The sequence below is a fragment of the Zonotrichia leucophrys genome, chromosome 4A (genome assembly GCF_028769735.1).
Source record: "Zonotrichia leucophrys gambelii isolate GWCS_2022_RI chromosome 4A, RI_Zleu_2.0, whole genome shotgun sequence".
NCBI classification, from domain to species: Eukaryota; Metazoa; Chordata; class Aves; order Passeriformes; family Passerellidae; genus Zonotrichia; species Zonotrichia leucophrys.
The window spans coordinates 1,008,580-1,027,155 of NC_088174.1; the positions used below are offsets into that span (position 1 = coordinate 1,008,580).

At 55.9% G+C, this 18,576-nt stretch overlaps 1 protein-coding gene across 5 annotated transcripts in view; it reads right to left on the reverse strand.

Moving 5' to 3' along the window:
• ZNF185 (zinc finger protein 185 with LIM domain) overlaps positions 1-13,440 on the reverse strand; it is a 32,214-nt gene extending 18,774 nt beyond the window's left edge. For 4 of the 5 annotated variants that reach the window (XM_064712972.1, XM_064712971.1, XM_064712974.1 and 1 more), the window contains exons 1-10: positions 13,267-13,440; positions 6,330-6,404; positions 5,945-6,080; positions 4,693-4,752; positions 3,777-3,815; positions 3,516-3,590; positions 3,279-3,347; positions 2,746-2,826; positions 1,311-1,394; positions 487-525 (exon numbers count right to left, since the gene is read on the reverse strand). In XM_064712972.1, the coding sequence (XP_064569042.1) occupies positions 487-525; positions 1,311-1,394; positions 2,746-2,826; positions 3,279-3,347; positions 3,516-3,590; positions 3,777-3,815; positions 4,693-4,752; positions 5,945-6,080; positions 6,330-6,354 (608 nt within the window). In that variant the 5' untranslated portion in view covers positions 6,355-6,404; positions 13,267-13,440. The remainder of the gene's footprint in view (positions 1-486; positions 526-1,310; positions 1,395-2,745; positions 2,827-3,278; positions 3,348-3,515; positions 3,591-3,776; positions 3,816-4,692; positions 4,753-5,944; positions 6,081-6,329; positions 6,405-13,266) is intronic. The other variant, XM_064712973.1, reaches the window with a different exon arrangement.
• Positions 13,441-18,576: the final 5,136 nt, after the last annotated feature.

An 18,576-nucleotide genomic window follows, 5' to 3' on the forward strand; every position in this document is an offset into this window, starting at 1 on the left:
TAGAAAGTTCTGTATTGTCTTGTAACAAGGAACTTGTGGCTACTCTTGAGCTATGACTGACTTTTTTAAAGTCTCCCAGCCTCTGAGAATGATGTTTATCTGAGCAGTAAGTTGTTCTTAGCTCAAAAACAGTCCCATCCCCACATTACCAACAGTGGCAGTGATACCAGAGGGAGCCCTGGGCACGTTTCCTGTCCCACAGACAGCTCCAGGAGGGAGATGCTGAGGAGCATTGTCCTGGCTGCCTGCAGCAGGGAGGCTGTGCCTGAGTCTCCCCATTTCAGGCTGTCCGTAACCCAAAGCACCATCAGGATTGCATTCCCGTTTTTTCCAACACTGTTTATCCCAAAAAAGCAGTGAGATCCAACCCCCAGCATCCTTTTTCAAGGGTTTGTTCTTCCTCTGCTGTGAAACTGCTGGGATCTGCTGTCCCAGCCTGGTACAAGCACCCAGCCCCAGCAGTGCTCCCCGAGGTGCAGCACCTACCTCTTGGCAAACAGGGGTGGGAATTCCTGGGTTGGGCTGCTGTGGAGGAAGGGTTAAGGAGCAGTTAAAGGATTGGAAGGAAAGACGCTCCCTGGGCAGGGGCAGAGCCCCCCAAACCCTGCCCCAGCTGTGCAAGGTCCTGTCACACCTCTGGGCAAAGCTGGCCCCAACCAGGGGTGTGACACCAATGAAATAATGCAACAAAACTGCAGAGAGCAGCTGAAGGACTGAGCCTGAAAATGGGAATTAGGGACTCCCCTGGATTTTCTTTTCTGGAAGTTTCATCCCTCTCAATAAGGAATACTTGGAGGATTTCCCAGTGCTGCAGAATCCTGCAGATACCATGGAATCATGGAAAGGTTTGGGCTGGAAGGACCTTCAAGATTTTCCAGCCCCATCCCTGCCATGGCAGGGACACCTCCCACTGTCCCAGGGTGTCCCAATGTCCAGCCTGGCCTTGGGCACTGCCAGGGATCCAGGGTGGGCACCCTGTGCCAGGGCCTGCCCACCCTGCCAGGGAACAATTCCCAATTCCCAATATCCCATCCATCCCTGCCCTCTGGCACTGGGAGCCATTCCCTGTGTCCTGTCCCTCCATCCTTGTCCCCAGTCCCTCTGCAGCTCTCCTGGAGCCCCTTCAGGCCCTGGAAGAGCACCTGGACCCTTCCCTTCTCCAGGTGAACATTCCCAGCTCTTCCCTTGTACGGAAGGAGCTCCAGCCCTTGGAGCCCTTGTGGCCTGTGCTTGGCTGCTGTGTTGGAGAGGCTCCCTCATCTCCAGCTGCCCTTCCCTGGCTCCTGTTCCCCTCCCAGCCCTGCACTCACCCGTTGCTCTTCTTGGCAGCGGACAGGACGTAGGCGCGCTCGCGGCCGGCTGAGCGCCGCAGGACGCTGTTGGCAGCCTCGGTCCTGGAGGGGGACAGGGCAGGGCAGGGCTCAGAGCCTGCTCACGCTGCTGCTCCCTGCCTGGAGCCTTGGAGGGGCAGGGAGCAACCACTGCAGGCTGGGCTAACCCTGAGCGAGCTCCTGCGCTCTGGGGAGCAGATTTCATGGAATCGTGGAATGGTTAAGGCTGGAAATAATCATCCAATCATCCTTTAAAGTCACGCAGTCCGACCATGAGCCAGCACCACCACCATGGTCGCCACAACCCACATCCTCAAGTGCCACAGCCATAGGTTTTTTGAACACTGCCAGGGATGGGGACTCCACCACTGCCCTGGGCAGCTGTGCCAGGCCTGGACCATCCATTGCAGACATGGATTGTTGCAATACTTGATTCTATGGACAGACAAACGGACATGGGTTCTGTGCCTGACACTCCATGGAGTGTCTGCACTGATCTGGGTACTACCACGTGTACCAAGGGAGAAGGGATCACTGGCAGGGATCCAGGGGCAGCCACAGCTGCTCTGGGCACCCTGTGCCAGGGTCTGCCCACCCTCACAGGGAACAATTCCATCCCAATATCCCATCCATCCCTGCCCTCTGGCAGTGGGGAGTCAGAAATTCCCTGTGTCCTGTCCCTCCATCCCTTATCCAAAGTTCCCCTCCAGCTCTTTAGTGGTTGGACCCCAGGGGACAATGACCAAGTTTTCCTTCATACAAGATTTGTGCCTGAGGAAAAGGGGCATCAGAAACTCCATCAAGAGCAACGAGGCTGAAGCCAGAGAGACCAGACCTGTTCCTGTGCCTGTCCTGTGCCCCTGGATCCCTGGCAGTGCCCAAGCCCAGGCTGTACAAGGCTGGGAGCAGCCTGGGACAGTGGGAGGGGTCCCTGCCCATGGCAGGGGTGGCAGTGGATGAGCTTTGAGGTCTCTTCCACCCAAACCATCCCGGGATGATTCTCTGCTCCTATTCCTGGTAGGAAGGACAGCCCAGCCTGGAGCTGCCCTGGGTGCCAGTCCTGGAGTGATCCCAGCTCTGGCACACCCGCAGTGTGGGGAGCTGGGCTCCTCCCTCCTGCCTGTTTGTGCCTCTCCATCTTCCCCGTGGCCACCAGGCAGCCCAGGGATGCCAGAGCCCTCCCAGCTGCCTGGGTAACTGGGCTGTGCTGTCAGGCTGCATCACGTCAGGATTTAATTACGTTTTGTTGGGAGCGCGGTGGCCCGTGGGCAGAGCGGGGCTCGGAGCAGGGAGAGCTGGGATTATCCTTGGATTGCACCCGGCCCTGAGCTGTGCCTGGGTCCACCAACCCTCCAGGATGGAACAGAGCTTGTCACTGTCCCTGCAGGAACACGGGGGCACCTCCAGGCCTCACCTCTTCTTGTGCTCATCCGGAGAGAAAGGCACATCCTCCTCCTCCCCATCCACGGATTTCTGCCGGACGTTGTACGGAGCTCTGGGAGGGAGGGAAGGGAGAGCCAGGGTCAGGAATTGCTGCTGGGGCTGGGGCAGAGGCAGCATGAGCCAAACAGAAGTGAATCCAAGGCATTGAGTCAGACACCTGTATTTTCCATAGGGGTGCACAGGTCCCTGAAGGACTTTTGTCCCTAGCCCAGAGGCCCCAACCCCATTTTGGATCAGAGCCACGCTCTGGGACACAAAAACCAGGGCAGGAAATGCCCAGAGTGCTGCCCTGCCTTTCTCCAGGCTTCAGGAAAGCTCCAAACCCAGTTCCCAGGCTGCACCCTCCATTCCTGCCTGCTGTCAGTTCAAGCAGCACCTCCTGGCCCACAAAGAAATGCCCTGGGAACCACTGGCATTTCCAGTGGAAGCTCTGGAAGCTCCAGGGCCATTCCTGGGGCTCCCACTGAGCAGGGACAGGAGGAGCTGCTCCCTTTGCCCACTCACAGTTTCTTGTAGTCCTCCGTGGTCATCCTGTATCCGGAGGGGGAGCGGCTCTGTCCCTTCAGGGCAGTGCTGGGGGGACACAAAGCACATCTGGCAATGTGACCTTCCCATCCCTCCCCATCCCCTTCCCCAGGGGAGCTCCACAGGGAGGGGAACAACAGCAGAGCCCCAGATATCCCACTCTGTTTGCAGGGAATGCTGCTGAATGGAGGGAGGGCACAGGGGACACCCTCGTACTTTTTCTGTGCTGGGCTGGCAGCTGAAGGATCCGGCGTGGAGGAGCTTTTATCGATGGTCCTGGTGAACACCCCCCTGCGGAGGGAAGGGACATCTCACATAAAATGGGAAATGTTTGGAGCCAAGTTCAAAGCAGCAGTGAAACAACAGGGCTGGCTCCTGGCCCTGAGCACTGGGATGCTCCCAGCTGATGGAACATTTTCTGCTCCTGGTCCAGCTCTCCTCCCCCTGCAGCCCAGATCTCTCCCACTCCATACCCACCTGATGAGGTATCCAGACTGGGGCTTGGGGGCAGAGGACCTGTGCAAAGAACAGACATCAGGGAGTAAAAAACACGGGGAAAACAACAGCAGCAGCACCAGGATTGAAGGGGAAAGTCCACGTGGATGTCAAACCAAAAACCCAGCTAAGCAGGCCTGGAGGGATCCCACAGCTGGATTGACTCTGGAGGGATGTTTTGACAAGAATAATCATCAGAACAAGCTCTCTTAAGGATTTTTTTTATAGGGAAAATGAATTTTAGAGTGAGCCAATTAATATTAGCCATGCTGGCAGTGTTCTCTGGCCCAGGCTGGTGGCACAGGAGGGGGAATCAGCTGTGATGCAGATCCTGATTATTTTATCACAGCTGCACCCCAACTCCTCTGGGGTGCATTCCCAGGAGGGAGCACACTGTGGCTCCTCACCAGCAGTGGGGAGAGCAGCCACAGGGAAAGGGAAGCAGGGAAGTGCTCAGGGGAGAGGGCAGAGCTCTCACACAGGGCCAGGCCCTTCCCAAGAGTTTGGTATTTCAGGATATTCCTCCAAGCTCCTGAGTTCCTGCAGACCCCTCGTGCTCTGAAGGGACCTCAGCCCCTGCCAGGGCTCCCCCTGCCCTGAGGAGCCCCTGCCTGGAGCACTGAGGGGCTGCACCAGCAGAGCCATTGATGTCCCAGCCAAGCCTTGTGCCATCAGTGGCTCAAAGGCTCCGTTCCCCTGAATTAAAGTCATTCCTGCATCTTGCTGCACCTCTGGGGAGCCACTCCCTGCCCTCTCCAAGGTGAGCCATCCCTGTGAGCAGGGCTGTGTCCAGAGCTGTGCTGGCAGCAGCAGGTGAGGGGGGCACGCAGTGAGGGTTTGCACTGAGCCCTGCAGGCAGCAGAGCAGGGAATGGATGGGAATGGGGCCCTGGAATTACCTGTCCTGCTGGGGAGCAGCGGGTTTGGGGGCTGGGGGTGCCCCAGCAGCCTGGCCAGACCTGAGGGAACAGCAAACACAAGGATGTGGTTAACTGACTGCTGAGCATGGGTTTGGAGAGAGGGGAAGGGAAGAGGGGCTTGGAACTGGGTCTGCTCCCAGGTAAAGAGGAGCTGGAGCAGACTGGTGTTCCCTGGCACAGGGCCCTGTGGGACAGCCAGGGAACTGTCTGATCTCCTGCCTCTCCCATCCCAAACTCCCTGCAGGCCTGCCCTGGGTTTGTCACTCCAGAGCACAATCTGGCTTCACAAAACTTCGGAGCTCTCCTGAGCCTCCCAATCTGTCTGTGCTGCTGAATCCCAGCTCCAGCAGAAGACACTTGTCAGAGCTTCTCCCCACCCTGCATTTATCAGAAATAAAGAGGAGCAGCAACTCCTCTGGCAGTTCTCAGGATCTTTCTGGGTCACTGGGACCCTGAGATTGCTAAAAGTCTCTTTTCCCAGCCTGAGCACTTGAAGAAGGAGTCAGAGATCTTAATTTTTCAGTCTCAAGGTTGTTTTTTGTATGTTATCTATAATAAATTTTCTCCTGCCCTGCCGAGGTCCGTCCAGCAGGACAGTTCCAGGCACTCTGCCTGCCCCCAGGGCAGTGTTATGGCTTTATACTAAAAACTACGTGTACAATGTTTACAGTAACTTCCCAATACCTATCACCTATGTTAAACTGTGAGCTTCTACTCTAAACCAATCTGTGAGTGCCAACATCACAGCAGAAGATGGAGGCCAAGAAGAAGAAGGAGAAAGGCTGGGCACGCTCAGTTCCCTCCATCTTGCCTCCTGAACCCCCATACCAAAACCCCAAAATCTACTTTTCCACCCCATGATAACTTCACTGTTATTCTACCTAAACTGTTGTGGCTTTGCTGATCTTCATCTAAGGTTGGTAATTTGCTCCATGGGTCATGATGAAACCCACAGGTGTTTTGGGCTCTGTGCCAGGGTCTCTGAGCCCCCTGGCAGGGGTCCTGGACAGCCAGAGGGATGTTCTGGGTTCCCACAGGCAGTGGCAGTACCTGGCACCAGGGGCACCCCAAAACCACCCCAAAACCTGTCCCAGCACATCCTGTGCAGCCTGGGGAGCCCAGAGCTCCAGACAATGCCCTTGGGCACAGGGTGGGATCAATGGGGTTTGGATCAATGACCCAACTCAGGGAGTTCTGATGGGGAAAGGGAAGGGGAAGGAAATGCTCTTACCGGGGGCTGCTCTTCTCCTCGTCCGAGTCAGAGTTGTGGTGCTGGATCCAGCTCTTGTCGCCCCGCAGGGTGGTGCGGACCTTCATCTGCCGGATGATCCTGCGGCGATCCTCGTCCGTGGGCGGGATCGGCCCTCCTGGAGAGCAGGACAGGGAGGGAAGCGCTCACAGCACCCCGGGGCAGGTGGCATCCAGCCCAGCATGCAGCCCTCCCCTCCCTGGTGGGTGGAAGATGGAGACGTGGCCATGCAGAGCTCGGGATCAGCATCTCGCTGGGTCACAGAGTCTCACTGGAACACCTCCCTGTGTCCTGTCCCTGCAGGGACATTCCAGCAGCTCCAGCTGGCCAGCAGAAACAGAGGAAAACCAGCAGAGGAAGGAATTACCTTTAGTGACACCCAGGGACATCATGGTCTCAGCAGCACCTTCCCCTTCTGCCCCTGCTCACAGCCAGCAAGGCCCTGGAAGATATGGGAAAGGGGATAAGCAAAATATCAGCTGTGGTATAAAAACCTGGCAGGCAAGGGGAGAGGAGAGCACAGGCACAGAGCCACAGCCGTGGTGGCACAGCCGGAGCGTGGGGAGGCTCTGGCCTTGCACCAGAGCTGGGATTCCTCCCCATCCATGAACCTGCAGAATCAGAGACAGGGAAAATCAGATCCAGCCATGCCAGAGGTGTTTTTCCAGATCTGGGAGAAAAGTGGTGAAGGAGACCTTGCAAAAGTGCCCAGCTGGTCCAGACCTTCTGGAGCCCACAGAACCCCAAGGATCCTGGAGTTCCCTTGGGATTTGTGTCAGGTGAGATGAGAGGCACCCAGGTTAATTCAGCACCTGGCTGTGTTTGTCAGAAATGGTTCTGTTCTGTCTGCACTCCTAGATTTTCCTGGAAGCTGCAGGACCACCTTTTGTTTTTGGAGGAGAAAATCCCACATTGAATCCCAGAATGTTTTGGGTTGGATGGGACCTTAAATCTCCTCCAGTTCCAAACCCTTCCATGGCAGGGACACCTTCCAGCTTTTACCACCCGCAGTGTTCCCTTGCCAAAACTCTCTCCTGGGTTCTGGAATGACTCTGCCAGTCAGAAATAAGAAGGCCCAGCCCTCTTTGGGAGAATCTCAGAGGAGGTTGTTGTTCCCTGCTGGTGGGCCTGTCCCTGCAGTATTCCTGGGAAGCCACATGCCCAGGAGGAACGCAGGGTGCTGATCTCATGGCATTGGGCTTGGCACAGCCTCCTCCCCCGGCTTGTCTCAGCCAGGGATCTGCCCACTGCTCATCCCCTGCTCTTCCCATCGGGATCATGAACAATTCCCCAGGGCTCCTCTCCCTCTGCAAGCGTTCCCAAGCATCACACCCACCCCTGTGCCATCCAAATATGCAACAGGCAGCTGATATTCCAGAATTCCTTCTGGTATTTGGAATAGCCTGTGATTTATAGCCCAGCTCATGTCCCTGGTACATTTAATCCCTTATTTTGTGTGCTGGATAAATGCAACTGGTGCTCAGCTTTGGATACCAGCCCCTGGGATGGGGCACTGGGATGTCCCAGGCAGCAGGAGATCCATAAAAATGGTTCATTCCCACTTACAAAGCATCCAACATGAGCCACCCAGCACAGGAGATAAATGTCTTCTCTGCACAGGAGCAAAATCCCAGCAAACTGTGTCCCCAGACTGCACACTGCAAACAGAGCTGCTGCTTAAACCCGTGCTAAGTAACACAGAATCCCATTTCCAAAGGCATGGAACACCACCCAGACAGCACTCACAGGTCTGGAACACCACCAGGACAACACTCACAGCCCATTCCCACCTCTGGGAAGCCCTGGGGCTCATGGGCAGCTTTGCTGAGAGCCACAGATCCCCTGGTTTGGGACCAAGCCTGGCTGCAGTGTCCCACTGAGGACACTCTGAAGCTCCTCATCCCGTGAGGAAGCCATTCCAAACTATTTAATGAGGAAAGCAATTCCAGACCATTTAATGAGGAGAGGGGCTGGAACCTTGTTTGGATGTCAATGTTCAGGGGCTCTGGGGCAGAATCCAGTTCAAGGGCAGAGCCCAGCCCAGCTCTCCCTGGGGTCCCTGCCCTGCCCCAGCTCTTTCCATGCCCCGGAGTTTGGGAGCAGCTCCAGCGCCCCAAACTCCTCTCCCATCCTCGGCAGGGAGTGTTCCCTATGGATCACAGCCCCTGGATGAGCCAGGGGGCACCTCTAGCTGTACCCGAGGCTGTGGGGCTGTCCTGCCCCTGCCCAGCCATCCTGTCCCATCCTGTCCCTCAGGAGTGCAGGCACAGCCACACCAACTCTTCCCCAATAAATCTTCCAAGTGCCTGAAATCAGCAGCGCAGTCCTTAATTGGAAAGGATCTGCTTTCCACGGAAAGCACTTGAACAGCTCTAATTACCCTGCAGGAGATGGAATACTCGCTGTTCTTTCAAAGCTGATAGCAGCTCCTCTTCCCTGCTTTCCACCCTCCTTTGGGATGGCTCAGCTGGGATTGTGAAAAGTTAAAAACAAGAGTTCAGCCTGCAGTTTGTGGGCACCTGGGTAATGGCCCCTTTGAGACTAACAGCACCTTGTGTGCCTTGGGGATGAGCTGGATCCAGCTCTGGGGACTGAAGGAACACCCTGATGTCTCTACAGGACATGAAACAACACGAGTGCACACACTGCTGCTCTCAAGGTGAACAAAAGGGCAGTTTATTTCCTGACTCTAACATTTATAGTTTTCTAATAGTGATAGTGGATTGGAGGGTGACAGTGCCACCTCTCCAATGACACTGGACAAACTAACAGTCTATCAAATTTCTCTTCTTCTATAAAAGAATGCAAAACAATGAGTTGTTTACAGAAAGTGTGTGAGAAAGTTCATTACAAGAATGTAAACATCAGAAGGCTTAGAAAATCTTAAAAAGTCTGGGTGACACCCTGGGAACAGTGAATGGAGCTGCTTTGATCCCATAAATCCAGCTCTCCTGGAAGCACTGGGTACCCTGAGACCCCTGAAGTGTCCCTGCAGCCAGGCCCAGCTTCCAGCAGTCCTGCTCCCCGTGTTTGGCTTCCTGGCCCTGGGATGGGATGCCCCAAGCCCCACCTCACTCTCCCATGCTGATCCCTGCTCCTTTTGGGACAGGAACCATCCCAGCCCTCTTTGGGACAGGAACCCCCAGGCCCCTCTGCTCCCCTCCCTGTCCCTGCGAGGCCTCGGTGGCACTGGAAAGGCCCTGAAGGGCCCTTCCAGCCTCAGTGGCTCTGGGAATCCTGGAGAAGGGGTGAAACTCTGTGTTCCTCACACAACTTGTGCCCTCACCAGGGTTATTTCCCTCAGCCCAAACCGACGGGGCATCACTGATGGTCCCAGCTCTGAAGTGATCCCGTCCTGCCCACGGTGATCCCAGCTCTGTGGGGACCCAGTCCCACCCGAGGTGGCCCAGCAGCAGCTCCAGGCCCTGCTCCCACCAGCTGAGGCCGTGCTGGAGCTCTCCAAGGATCCCTGCCGTGCTCCCCCTGGCCCTGGTGCCAGCACAGCCTCATTTCCCCAGGCCTGGGCGCTGATGGAGGCCTTGGCCGCTGAGCCGGAGGCTGCGAGCAGCACCCAGGGCAGTCACGCGGAAAAACCTCCTGCTCTGGGGATAATTGATGCCTGCTCTGACCTTCACAGGCCTCCAATTAAAATGTATTTAAAGCCTGCAAGAGGTTTGAACCTCCTTCCTTTGAGCCTCCTCGAGCCTGCTGAGAGATTTGGCCTCCAGGCCCAGCTCCAGGCCAGGTTCCCGCTCCATGGGCAAGGGGGGATCTTGTGCTGCTTTTTTATTTTCCTTTTTTTATATTTTTAAGGTTGGGATTAAATGTTTGAGATGGTATTTTTTGTTTGGACTTAGATGTTTATTAACTTTTATTTATATTACTTTATTTATTATTTATTTATATATTTATTATTTATTTATATATTTATGATCATGTTACTTTATTATTTATTTATATTACTTTATTTGTGTTGATTTATTTATATTATTTCATATATACTATATTTTTATTACTTTTATATATACTATTTAATTACTTTTCTATATATATACTACATTTATATACATAAATATACTATATTTATAGGTTCTGAGTTTTATAGTATTTTACTAACAAACTAAAAATATTGAGTTGTATTTTTATTTCTATAAGGCTTTTTAAGGATAAACTGTCTAATTGAGAAATTACACTACAATTATTTTTATTTTTAACTTAATAGTAATGTGGGGTTTTTATCTAATTACACAATACTACTTAAACTCATGAAGAAGAAGGTGAAGAAGGACTAGCTACTGCTTTAAAACTTCTAATTTGCTATATATATATATATATAAAATTATATTTTTATATTCTAAAGTATTAAGTTTTCTACTATGTGATATTACACACTTTTAGTAAAATTTATAATCTCAATTTTATGATTAAATTTTAGAAGCCATCTCCACAGCCTCAGGTCAATGCAGTGTTCTCCTGGGGGTCAGTGCCTGGCAGACAGAAATTCTGAAATTCTCAGCATCCGGGGTTCCAACACCAATCTGGTGGCCCTCAGCAGCTGGAGCCCGACTTTTGGACACCCCCGGGAAGGAGAGCAGGGGGAGGAGGCTTTTCCTTTTCCTTTTCCTTTGGCACGGGTTACCTGGCCCAGCAGGCAGGTCCAGCCCCCTGCACTGCCTCCCGAGAGGGCGCAGACTCGAATTTCCGTGCACCAGCCGAGCCCACAATGCAAGCCCTGTCCCTGCTCTGCCCTGATGTCACCCGACACCTGATGGCTGAGAAGGGACAGCAGGAGCTGGAAGGAACCCTGCACACCTTAACCCTGCCAGATCCACCTCGACCCCTTCCAGACCCATCCCAGCCCCTGCTGGAGCAGCCCCTGGGCCGGTGGTTGTGCCATTTTTAAGGCATTAATTTAAAACTGGATTTAGTTCACCCCTGAGCTCAGACTTGAAGCCCATCCTGTTCCTGGGGGAGGGATGGACACTCCTGTCCTGCTGTCTGCTCCTGGGGACACCAGGGACAATGGGAACTGCACCTCAGGCTGCACTGGGAACTCACAGCCTGCAGCTGAGGCTCCCAGAGCACCTCCTGCACCCAGGGGCTCTGTTTGGAGGGGGAGGTTCTGAGGGAGCCTCTGAAGGCCCAGACCCAGCCTGAGGCCCTGGCACAGGGTGCCCAGAGCAGCTGGGGCTGCCCCTGCATCCCTGGCAGTGCCCCAGGCCAGGCCGGACATTGGAGCAGCCTGGGATGGTGAGAGGTGTCCCTGCCATGGCAGGGGTGGCACTGGGTGGGTTCCAAGGTCCCTCCCAACCCAGCCCAGTCTGGGATTCCAGGTTTTGGACAATGCTCAGCTGCTCTGAAGGACCAGCTTTTTATTGCTGCCTTTCCCTTTTTCCAGCCAGTGACTGTTTAACACTTATGCTGTTCCATAAACATTGGGGATATTTAAGAAGCACCAGGAGATTTCTGAAGTCAAACTGTAAACAATCAGGAATTCAATAATTGAAACAGCCCGGGCAACCTTCAATCAAACATTAAATCCACCCTTCTGGGATTGTGCAACACAACAGCTCATGCCTGCCTGGTCCATGAGCCAGAAGCATTCCCAATCCCAGAGTCCCTGAGGCTGGAGAAGAGCTCTGGGATCACCAAATCCAACCTGTGCCCCATCCCCACCTCCAGGGATGGGCACTCCAGACCTCCCTGGGCACCCTTTCCATGGGGAAATTCCTGTGGTGTCCATGCTGCAGCTCTGTCCTGATCCCCCTGTGGCTGCAGCAGAGCCTGGGGGCTCTGTGGGAGCTCTGAGGAGCCTCATCCCAGCACCACATTCCCTTGGGACCTTCCCTCCATCACCCGAGCACAGTGAAGGTCTCTTTTCCCCCAAACTTGGGAAAAAGGGATGGAAACCTGCAGGTGCAGGGGGGGATCCTGCCCAGACCTCACAATGTGTGAAAAGCTGCAAATGCCCAGTTAGAATTTCCTTTCATTCACTCACAACCACACATCCCACAAAACCATCAGGTCCTGCTGAAGCTGGCACAGCCTGGAGCTGCTGAAGGCAGGGAAGGGTGGCACGAATTTCCTGAGCCCTGCCCGTGCAGGACCACCCTGGCACAGCTCTCCCCTGCTCCTGCCAGAAATTCCCGGGTCATTTTCACCGTCCTGGGTGTGCAGTTTCATTGCTCTAATTACATGGAATTAATTCCTAATTGCTCTGCTAATTTCTGGGTTTGAAAGGAAGGATGTGCAGGACGTTTGCCACACCCACACATCGCTGACCTTGAGCCTTGATGTTCAAAGATGAAAGGAAAAAGGAAGGAAAATGGGTTTTGTGTCAGAGGTGGAGCTTTGTGTTTGTGTCACCGACCCACAGGCAGAGCAGGACAAAAGCTCCTTGAAGCCACACGACGTCACACAGACACCACAAAGTTTTGCCGAGAAAACACAACTTTTTGTTGTAAAAGAAAGCCAAAATCTGCCACTTGTGGAAGTTGGGACTTCCACTTAAGTCCTGGTACATTTTTTTGGGAAGAAATGTACTGAGTCATTGGCTGGATGAATAAAATAAACTGAGTTTATAATAAAAGAAATAAAATATCCTAAAGAAAACCTCCAGGTCCAGCTGAGGAGGAAAGACATCCCTGCCCAGGTGAGCACAGCTCATCCTCCTCTGTGGGGTCTGAGCAGGGCTGGCACGGGGAAATGGGGATGACATTCCCTGCATGAAGCAAGGGCAGAGGGAGGTGCTCTGCCCTCCGTGCCAGCTCTGCCACTCCTTCCCAGGGCGCTGATTTCACTGATTCGGGCAGAAACAAAACAAGGCAGAGCAGCAGAGAAGCACAAATCTCTGCCTGCAGCCCCTGTGTCCCCCGGGAGCCCTGGCAGGGAGGCAGGAGGAGCTGGAGCTCCCCAAAGCTCTGCGGAGGCTCTCGGGGTCACAGGATTGAATCCCCCGGAGTTTTCCCGACCCTGCCCACACCCAGACCTGTCCCGGGGCGGAAATCCAGGGGGAAAAGGGCTTTGGGAGCATGTGGAGCCGTGGGCAGCGAGGGAATTTGAGATCAGACAGGTGCAACAAAGCCCCGGGGAGAGCCAAACCTCAGCCCCAGCCCGTCCCTGCAGGAGCCCCATCCATCCATCCCTGCAGGGGCACGCTTTGATCCGAGACACCCCCGAACAGCTCCAGCTCCACGGGGCAGGAGGGTTTGGGTGTCCGGGGTGTCCCTGGCAGGGCAGGGCAGCGCAGCCCTCTGTTGTCCCCCCCTGACCAGCCCCGTTCCCAGCCCCGTTCCCATTCCCACCTGCGGTTCCCGGCTCGGAGCTGTCCCCGTCCCTGTCCCGGCGGGCCTGGCACGGCTGTGGCACACCTGAGCCCCCACCTGCCGGGAGGGCCGGCCCCGGGAAGCCAAGCCTTGTTTTGAGGAGGAGACTTGGGTGTGTTTGGCCCTGCAGGGGAATCAAACAGGTTTCTCCGTTCGGCGGCACGGGCTCCCCTCCCTGCAGGCTCCGCTCCGCATTCCTGGCATTCCCCAGCCAATGCCACGGTCCCCGGCCCTGTGGGCCCTGGCACAGCCCCGGGCAGCCCCCCAGCTCTCACCCCATAGAATTTCTGCTCGGGGAGAGCTCTGCCCCAGACAGGGGGAGCGGGACCCCCGATGCTGCTCGGGGCCGCTTGGGAGCAGTGGTGCCCGGGCAGCATCAGGGAGCAGCGGGGCTGTAATTAGCCCTCGACACTGATTGTCTCCTTGGAACTCATTACCGAGGCCCACAGGTGTGATAATCCCACAGGAAATTGCCGGGCATTCCGCTCGTCCTCATTTGATTTCCCTTTCTAATTGCTCCGGTCACCGCACGGTCCCCAGGGCCGGCCGTGGGCACAGCCTGGCACAGACAGAGCCTGGGACTCCCCTTCTGCCCATCCCCAGAGCCTGGAAGTGGGGCTGGGGCTTTGGAGCTGTCCTGAGGAGTCAGGGCTTCAGCCTGGCACTGCCACAGCGTGGAAAGAACCAGAGAATCCCACAAAGGTTTGGGTTGGAAGGGATCTTAAAGCCCACCCAGTGCCACCCCTGTCGTGGCAGGGACACCTCCCACTGTCCCAGGGTGTCCCAGTGTCCAGCCTGGCCTTGGGCACTGCCAGGGATCCAGGGTGGGCACCTGTGCCAGGGCCTGCCCACCCTGCCAGGGAACAATTCCCAATTCCCCATCCATCCCTGCCCTCTGGCACTGGGAGCCATTCCCTGTGTCCTGTCCCTCCATCCTTGTCCCCAGCCCCTCTGCAGCTCTCCTGGAGCCCCTTCAGGCCCTGGCAGGGCTCTGAGCTCTCCCTGGAGCTGCTCCTGTCCAGGTGAGCACCCCCAGCTCTCCCAGCCCAGCTCCAGAGGGGCTCCAGGCCCTGGGAGCAGCTCCATGGCCTCCTCCAGCCCTGGAGGTGATGAAGCCCCAACCAAGCCCCCACCAGGATCCTCTGACCCCAATTCAATCACAGGTAATGCCGGGCTTGTAGCAGCTGGAAGGGAAAGCTCCTGTTGTGGGATGATGGGCAAATATCCCATCCCATCCCACTCCATCCCCATCCCCATCCCATCCCCATCCCATCCCATCCCATCCCATCCCATCCATCCCCCCATCCATCCCATCCCATCCCATCCCATCCATCCTCCCATCCCATCCCATCCCATCCATCCCATCCCATCCCCATCCCATTGGGATGTGCTGGAACAGGGCCGATGGCCCAGCCCTGGCTCCCAGCAGCACAGTGAGGATGACATCAGGGATTTTCAGGCATTACGGCGTTCCTGCAGCCCCAGATCTTGCCCTGGGATCTGCTGGGGCTCAGCAGCAGCCGGGCTCAGCTGAGCCGGGCTCGGTGGCTGCGCTGATCCCGGCTCAGATAACCGGGGCTGCTCCCAGGGCCGCGCCCTGAGCTCCCTCCCGGCGGGGCGGGCTCGGGGTCCGGCTCAGGGAACCGGAATGGTTCAAAGCGGGCTGGAAAACACAGCCCGGACCCTTCCTGGGCAGCATCCCCTGCTCCAGGGCTGCAGCTGACAGAGCAGCTTTATTCTCGGTAGGCCCTGAGTCACGGCAGCGTTTGCTGAAGGTTTGTCCCGGCTCTCCCTGAAACAGCCGTGAGTAACAGCCCAGCCCAGCCCAGCCCAGCCCGGCCAGCCCTGCAGGTACACCGGGTCCACAGGCACCACACGGACACCCAGGCTCTGCTTTTCCCGGTGGGAACACACTGTTCCATGCTGAATGCTCAAAAACCAGGCAAAAATAAAAGGTATTTGTGATGAACACCTCAAAATCAAACACTGAGAGGATGAGGAGCTCCCAGAGCAGCACCCAGGGGTCACTGCTGGCTCAGGAGATGCATCCCCACAGTGTGGGCAGCAGCAAAGGGATTGGGGTTCTGCCCCTCAGTGAGACCCCACCTGCAGAGCTGCCCCAGCACAGCCAGGACCTGGAGCTGCTCAGAGAGCCCAGAGGAAGCTCCAGGATGGGCAGAGGATGGAGCAGCTCAGCTGGGAGGAAAGGCTGGGAGAGCTGGGACTGTTCACCTGGAGAGGGGAAGCTTTGGGGTGAGCTCAGTGTGGCCTTGCAGGGCCTGAAAGAGCTGACAGCTTCTGCCAGAGGCTCAGGGATGGGCTCTGGATTTCTGCTAGGGAGCTGCTCACAGTGGGACTTCAACACTGCCAAATTCAGTCTGGTCTCCCTGGCAGGAGCAGCACAGGAGCCCTGCACGCCTCTGGAGGAAACCTGAGCGTGCTGAAGTCAGCAACACAGAAAGTCCTTTGTACTCACCCGACCTGAGCGGAATCCAAGAAGGGAATTTTTCCATTTTCCCACTGAATCTGATTAAAACCAAGAGGATCTGGCTTGAACCCCCACCCTGCAGGCCTGGCCCCCTCCTCAGCCACGAGCCAAGGCTCAGGTAAAGCTGTGCCTGAGCCCAGAGTAGGAGCAAGGTCCTGAATCCCCCCAGCTTCTCCAGGGACACACACACACTCCAGCAGCATGGGAGAGCAAGAAAACAGAGGCTTTTCCCCAGTTTCAGTTAAAAACATTGTTACCAAGTAAATTTCAGCCTGGAATATCTGACTTCACCAGGAAATGGATTTCCATGGGATCTGCTCTCCCAGGAAAAGCACAAGGACCCCTTCTCATGAGGATGTCCCACAGCTGGCACTGACTGATCCTTGTTCTGCAGCTGTAACCCCACAGCTCATTCCTGCAGGAGCAGGGGTGTCTGCAGGGAACCTGCTCCACCCTGGAAATGCAGGCAGCCAATTCCATGGCAAGGGGGTTTTACCAAATCCTTCCTATGGCAAAGGTGAGTCCTGCCCAGAGAGCCTCAGAGCCCAGCCTGCGTTTGAACAGCCACGGCCACATCCTGTAACATTTTCTGGTATGTGTTTTCTGGTGGTGAGGAATCCACCAAGCCCACTCCAGAGCCCAGGGCTGCCCTGGAACATTTCCTGCACTCTGTGCAGCCCCTCCCTGGTGCTGAGGAGGAGGGCAGGGCTGAACCCCACAGTGCCCAGGGCTTTGCAGAGGTGCCACCAGCCCCAAGCCCAGCCGTGATGAGTCGCAGGGTGTAAAACCACTACACCCATGTGTTACAAGGGAATCCAACTGGTTTTTCATGAGGTGTCACTGCAGAGCTCTGCCAGAACGCCAGGCCTCACCTTCCTAATAGCAGGTGGCAGCAGGGCATTGTGTGTCCCAAGGATTCCCTGCAGGAATACAGCAACCTGCCCGTGCTCAGGGACACACCTGCAGCCTCCTGGGGCTCAGGAGTGCCAGCACAACACAAAGTGGTGCTGTCAGCAGAGCTGGGGCACGGCAGAGGCAGCGCTGTGGCGGGGACACCGCGGTGCCACCACAACACCCAAAGCCGCTGTGGCGCAAGCAGGAGATGCTGATTTATCCTCAGCAGCTCGGCCAGCTCCCTGCCGGCTCTGAGGCAAACAAGCTGCTCTTCCCCCTGCCCTGACAGGGCAGGGTTGCACCACTCACCCTGTGGGCCTGGCACCGGCCCGGGGCTTGCACAAGCACAGCGAAACTCGGAGAGAATTCTCCCGGGAAGCAGAGCCAGCCCAGCCTGCCCCGGCTGGGGCTGTGGGAATGTCCTGTGCTCCCTGCCACCAGCACACAGCGGTAACTGGGTGTACTGGGATAGAAAACACCCCTTCCACAGCTCCCCAAAACGCTGAGCTGGAGCCCTGCAGCATGGTTGGATCCTGTGTCTGGGATCCCCCAGTGCCTGCAGGGTGCACATGGCACACTGCCCCCAAACCTCCCTGAATCACGGAATGCTGTGGCTTGGAAGGGAGCTCAAAGCCCCTCCTGTTCCACCCCATGGGCAGGGACACCTTCCACTGTCCCAGCTTGCTCCCAGCCCTGTCCAGCCCGGCCCTGGACACCTCCTGCACACCCTGCAGTGCCCCCTGAGCCTTTTTGCTCCCTGGACATGCAGGGTGATTTCTGACCTGCTTTCATCCATTTTTCCTCTTACCTATTTCTGGTAATTACACTCAAGCCACCTTTTCCCCTCTCTGGAGGTGTGTCTGGACCAGGGCTTCCCCCATTTTCCAAAGGCAGCACTGAAAGGAATTCCTTGGTCAAACCTCCTCAGCAAGTTCCCTCTGCAATCCCTGTGAGAGGGGAATGGAGGTTTTGGTCACCTTAACTCCACCTAGAAAAGCACTTGTAATCCCCTTTCCCTTCCCTCCCTCTCCCTTCTCCAGGATAAGCAACAGAAGATCTCTCCTTATCTCTCCCAGAGCCAAAACCAATCTCGGGTCAGCAAAATGAGGAGCTGCAGAAGGAAAAGCCAGGGAAGCAGAGAGAGGGAGATAAGGAGTTTGATGAGAGTGCTCCAGGGAACTCTTTGAAGTCGTGGGGAGCTCCTGTTGAGTGTTCTGACAGGGACAGACTGCACCTGCATTTGATCCTGCATGTTTGGAAGGAAAGTTTGATAATGGCAATTTTGCTTCACAGCCTCTGCTTGCTGACACACACAGAATAGAGACTGAAGCCATAAAAATCCCTGAATGGTTTGGGTGGGAATGGACCTCAAAGCCCACCCAGTGCCACCCCTGCCATGGCAGGGACACCTCCCACTGTCCCAGGGTGTCCCAGTGTCCAGCCTGGCCTTGGGCACTGCCAGGGATCCAGGGGCAGCCCCAGCTGCTCTGGGCACCTGTGCCAGGGCCTGCCCACCCTGCCAGGGAACAATTCCCAATTCCCCACCCAACCCTTCCCTGTGTCCTGTCCCTCCCTCCCTTGTGAATTGTCTCTCTCCATGTTTCCAGTTAATTCCTGCAGGCACTGCAAAGCCACACTGAGGTCACCCCAAAGCTTCTCCTCTCCAGGCTGCTCCATCCCAATTCCCTCAGCCTTTCCTCCCAGCACAGCTGCTCCATCCCCCTGAGCATCCTGGTGCCTCCTCTGGACTCGCTCCAGCAGCTCCACACCCTCCCAGTGCTGAAGAGGTGGCACAAAAACACATCCAGGCAGGGCACAACAGTGAGATCTCATCACTGCCCCAAAATCCAGGACAGGATTTCTGCCTGTTAGAGCTGGAAAACAAGAGGAGGAGGCTGGAGCAGGGC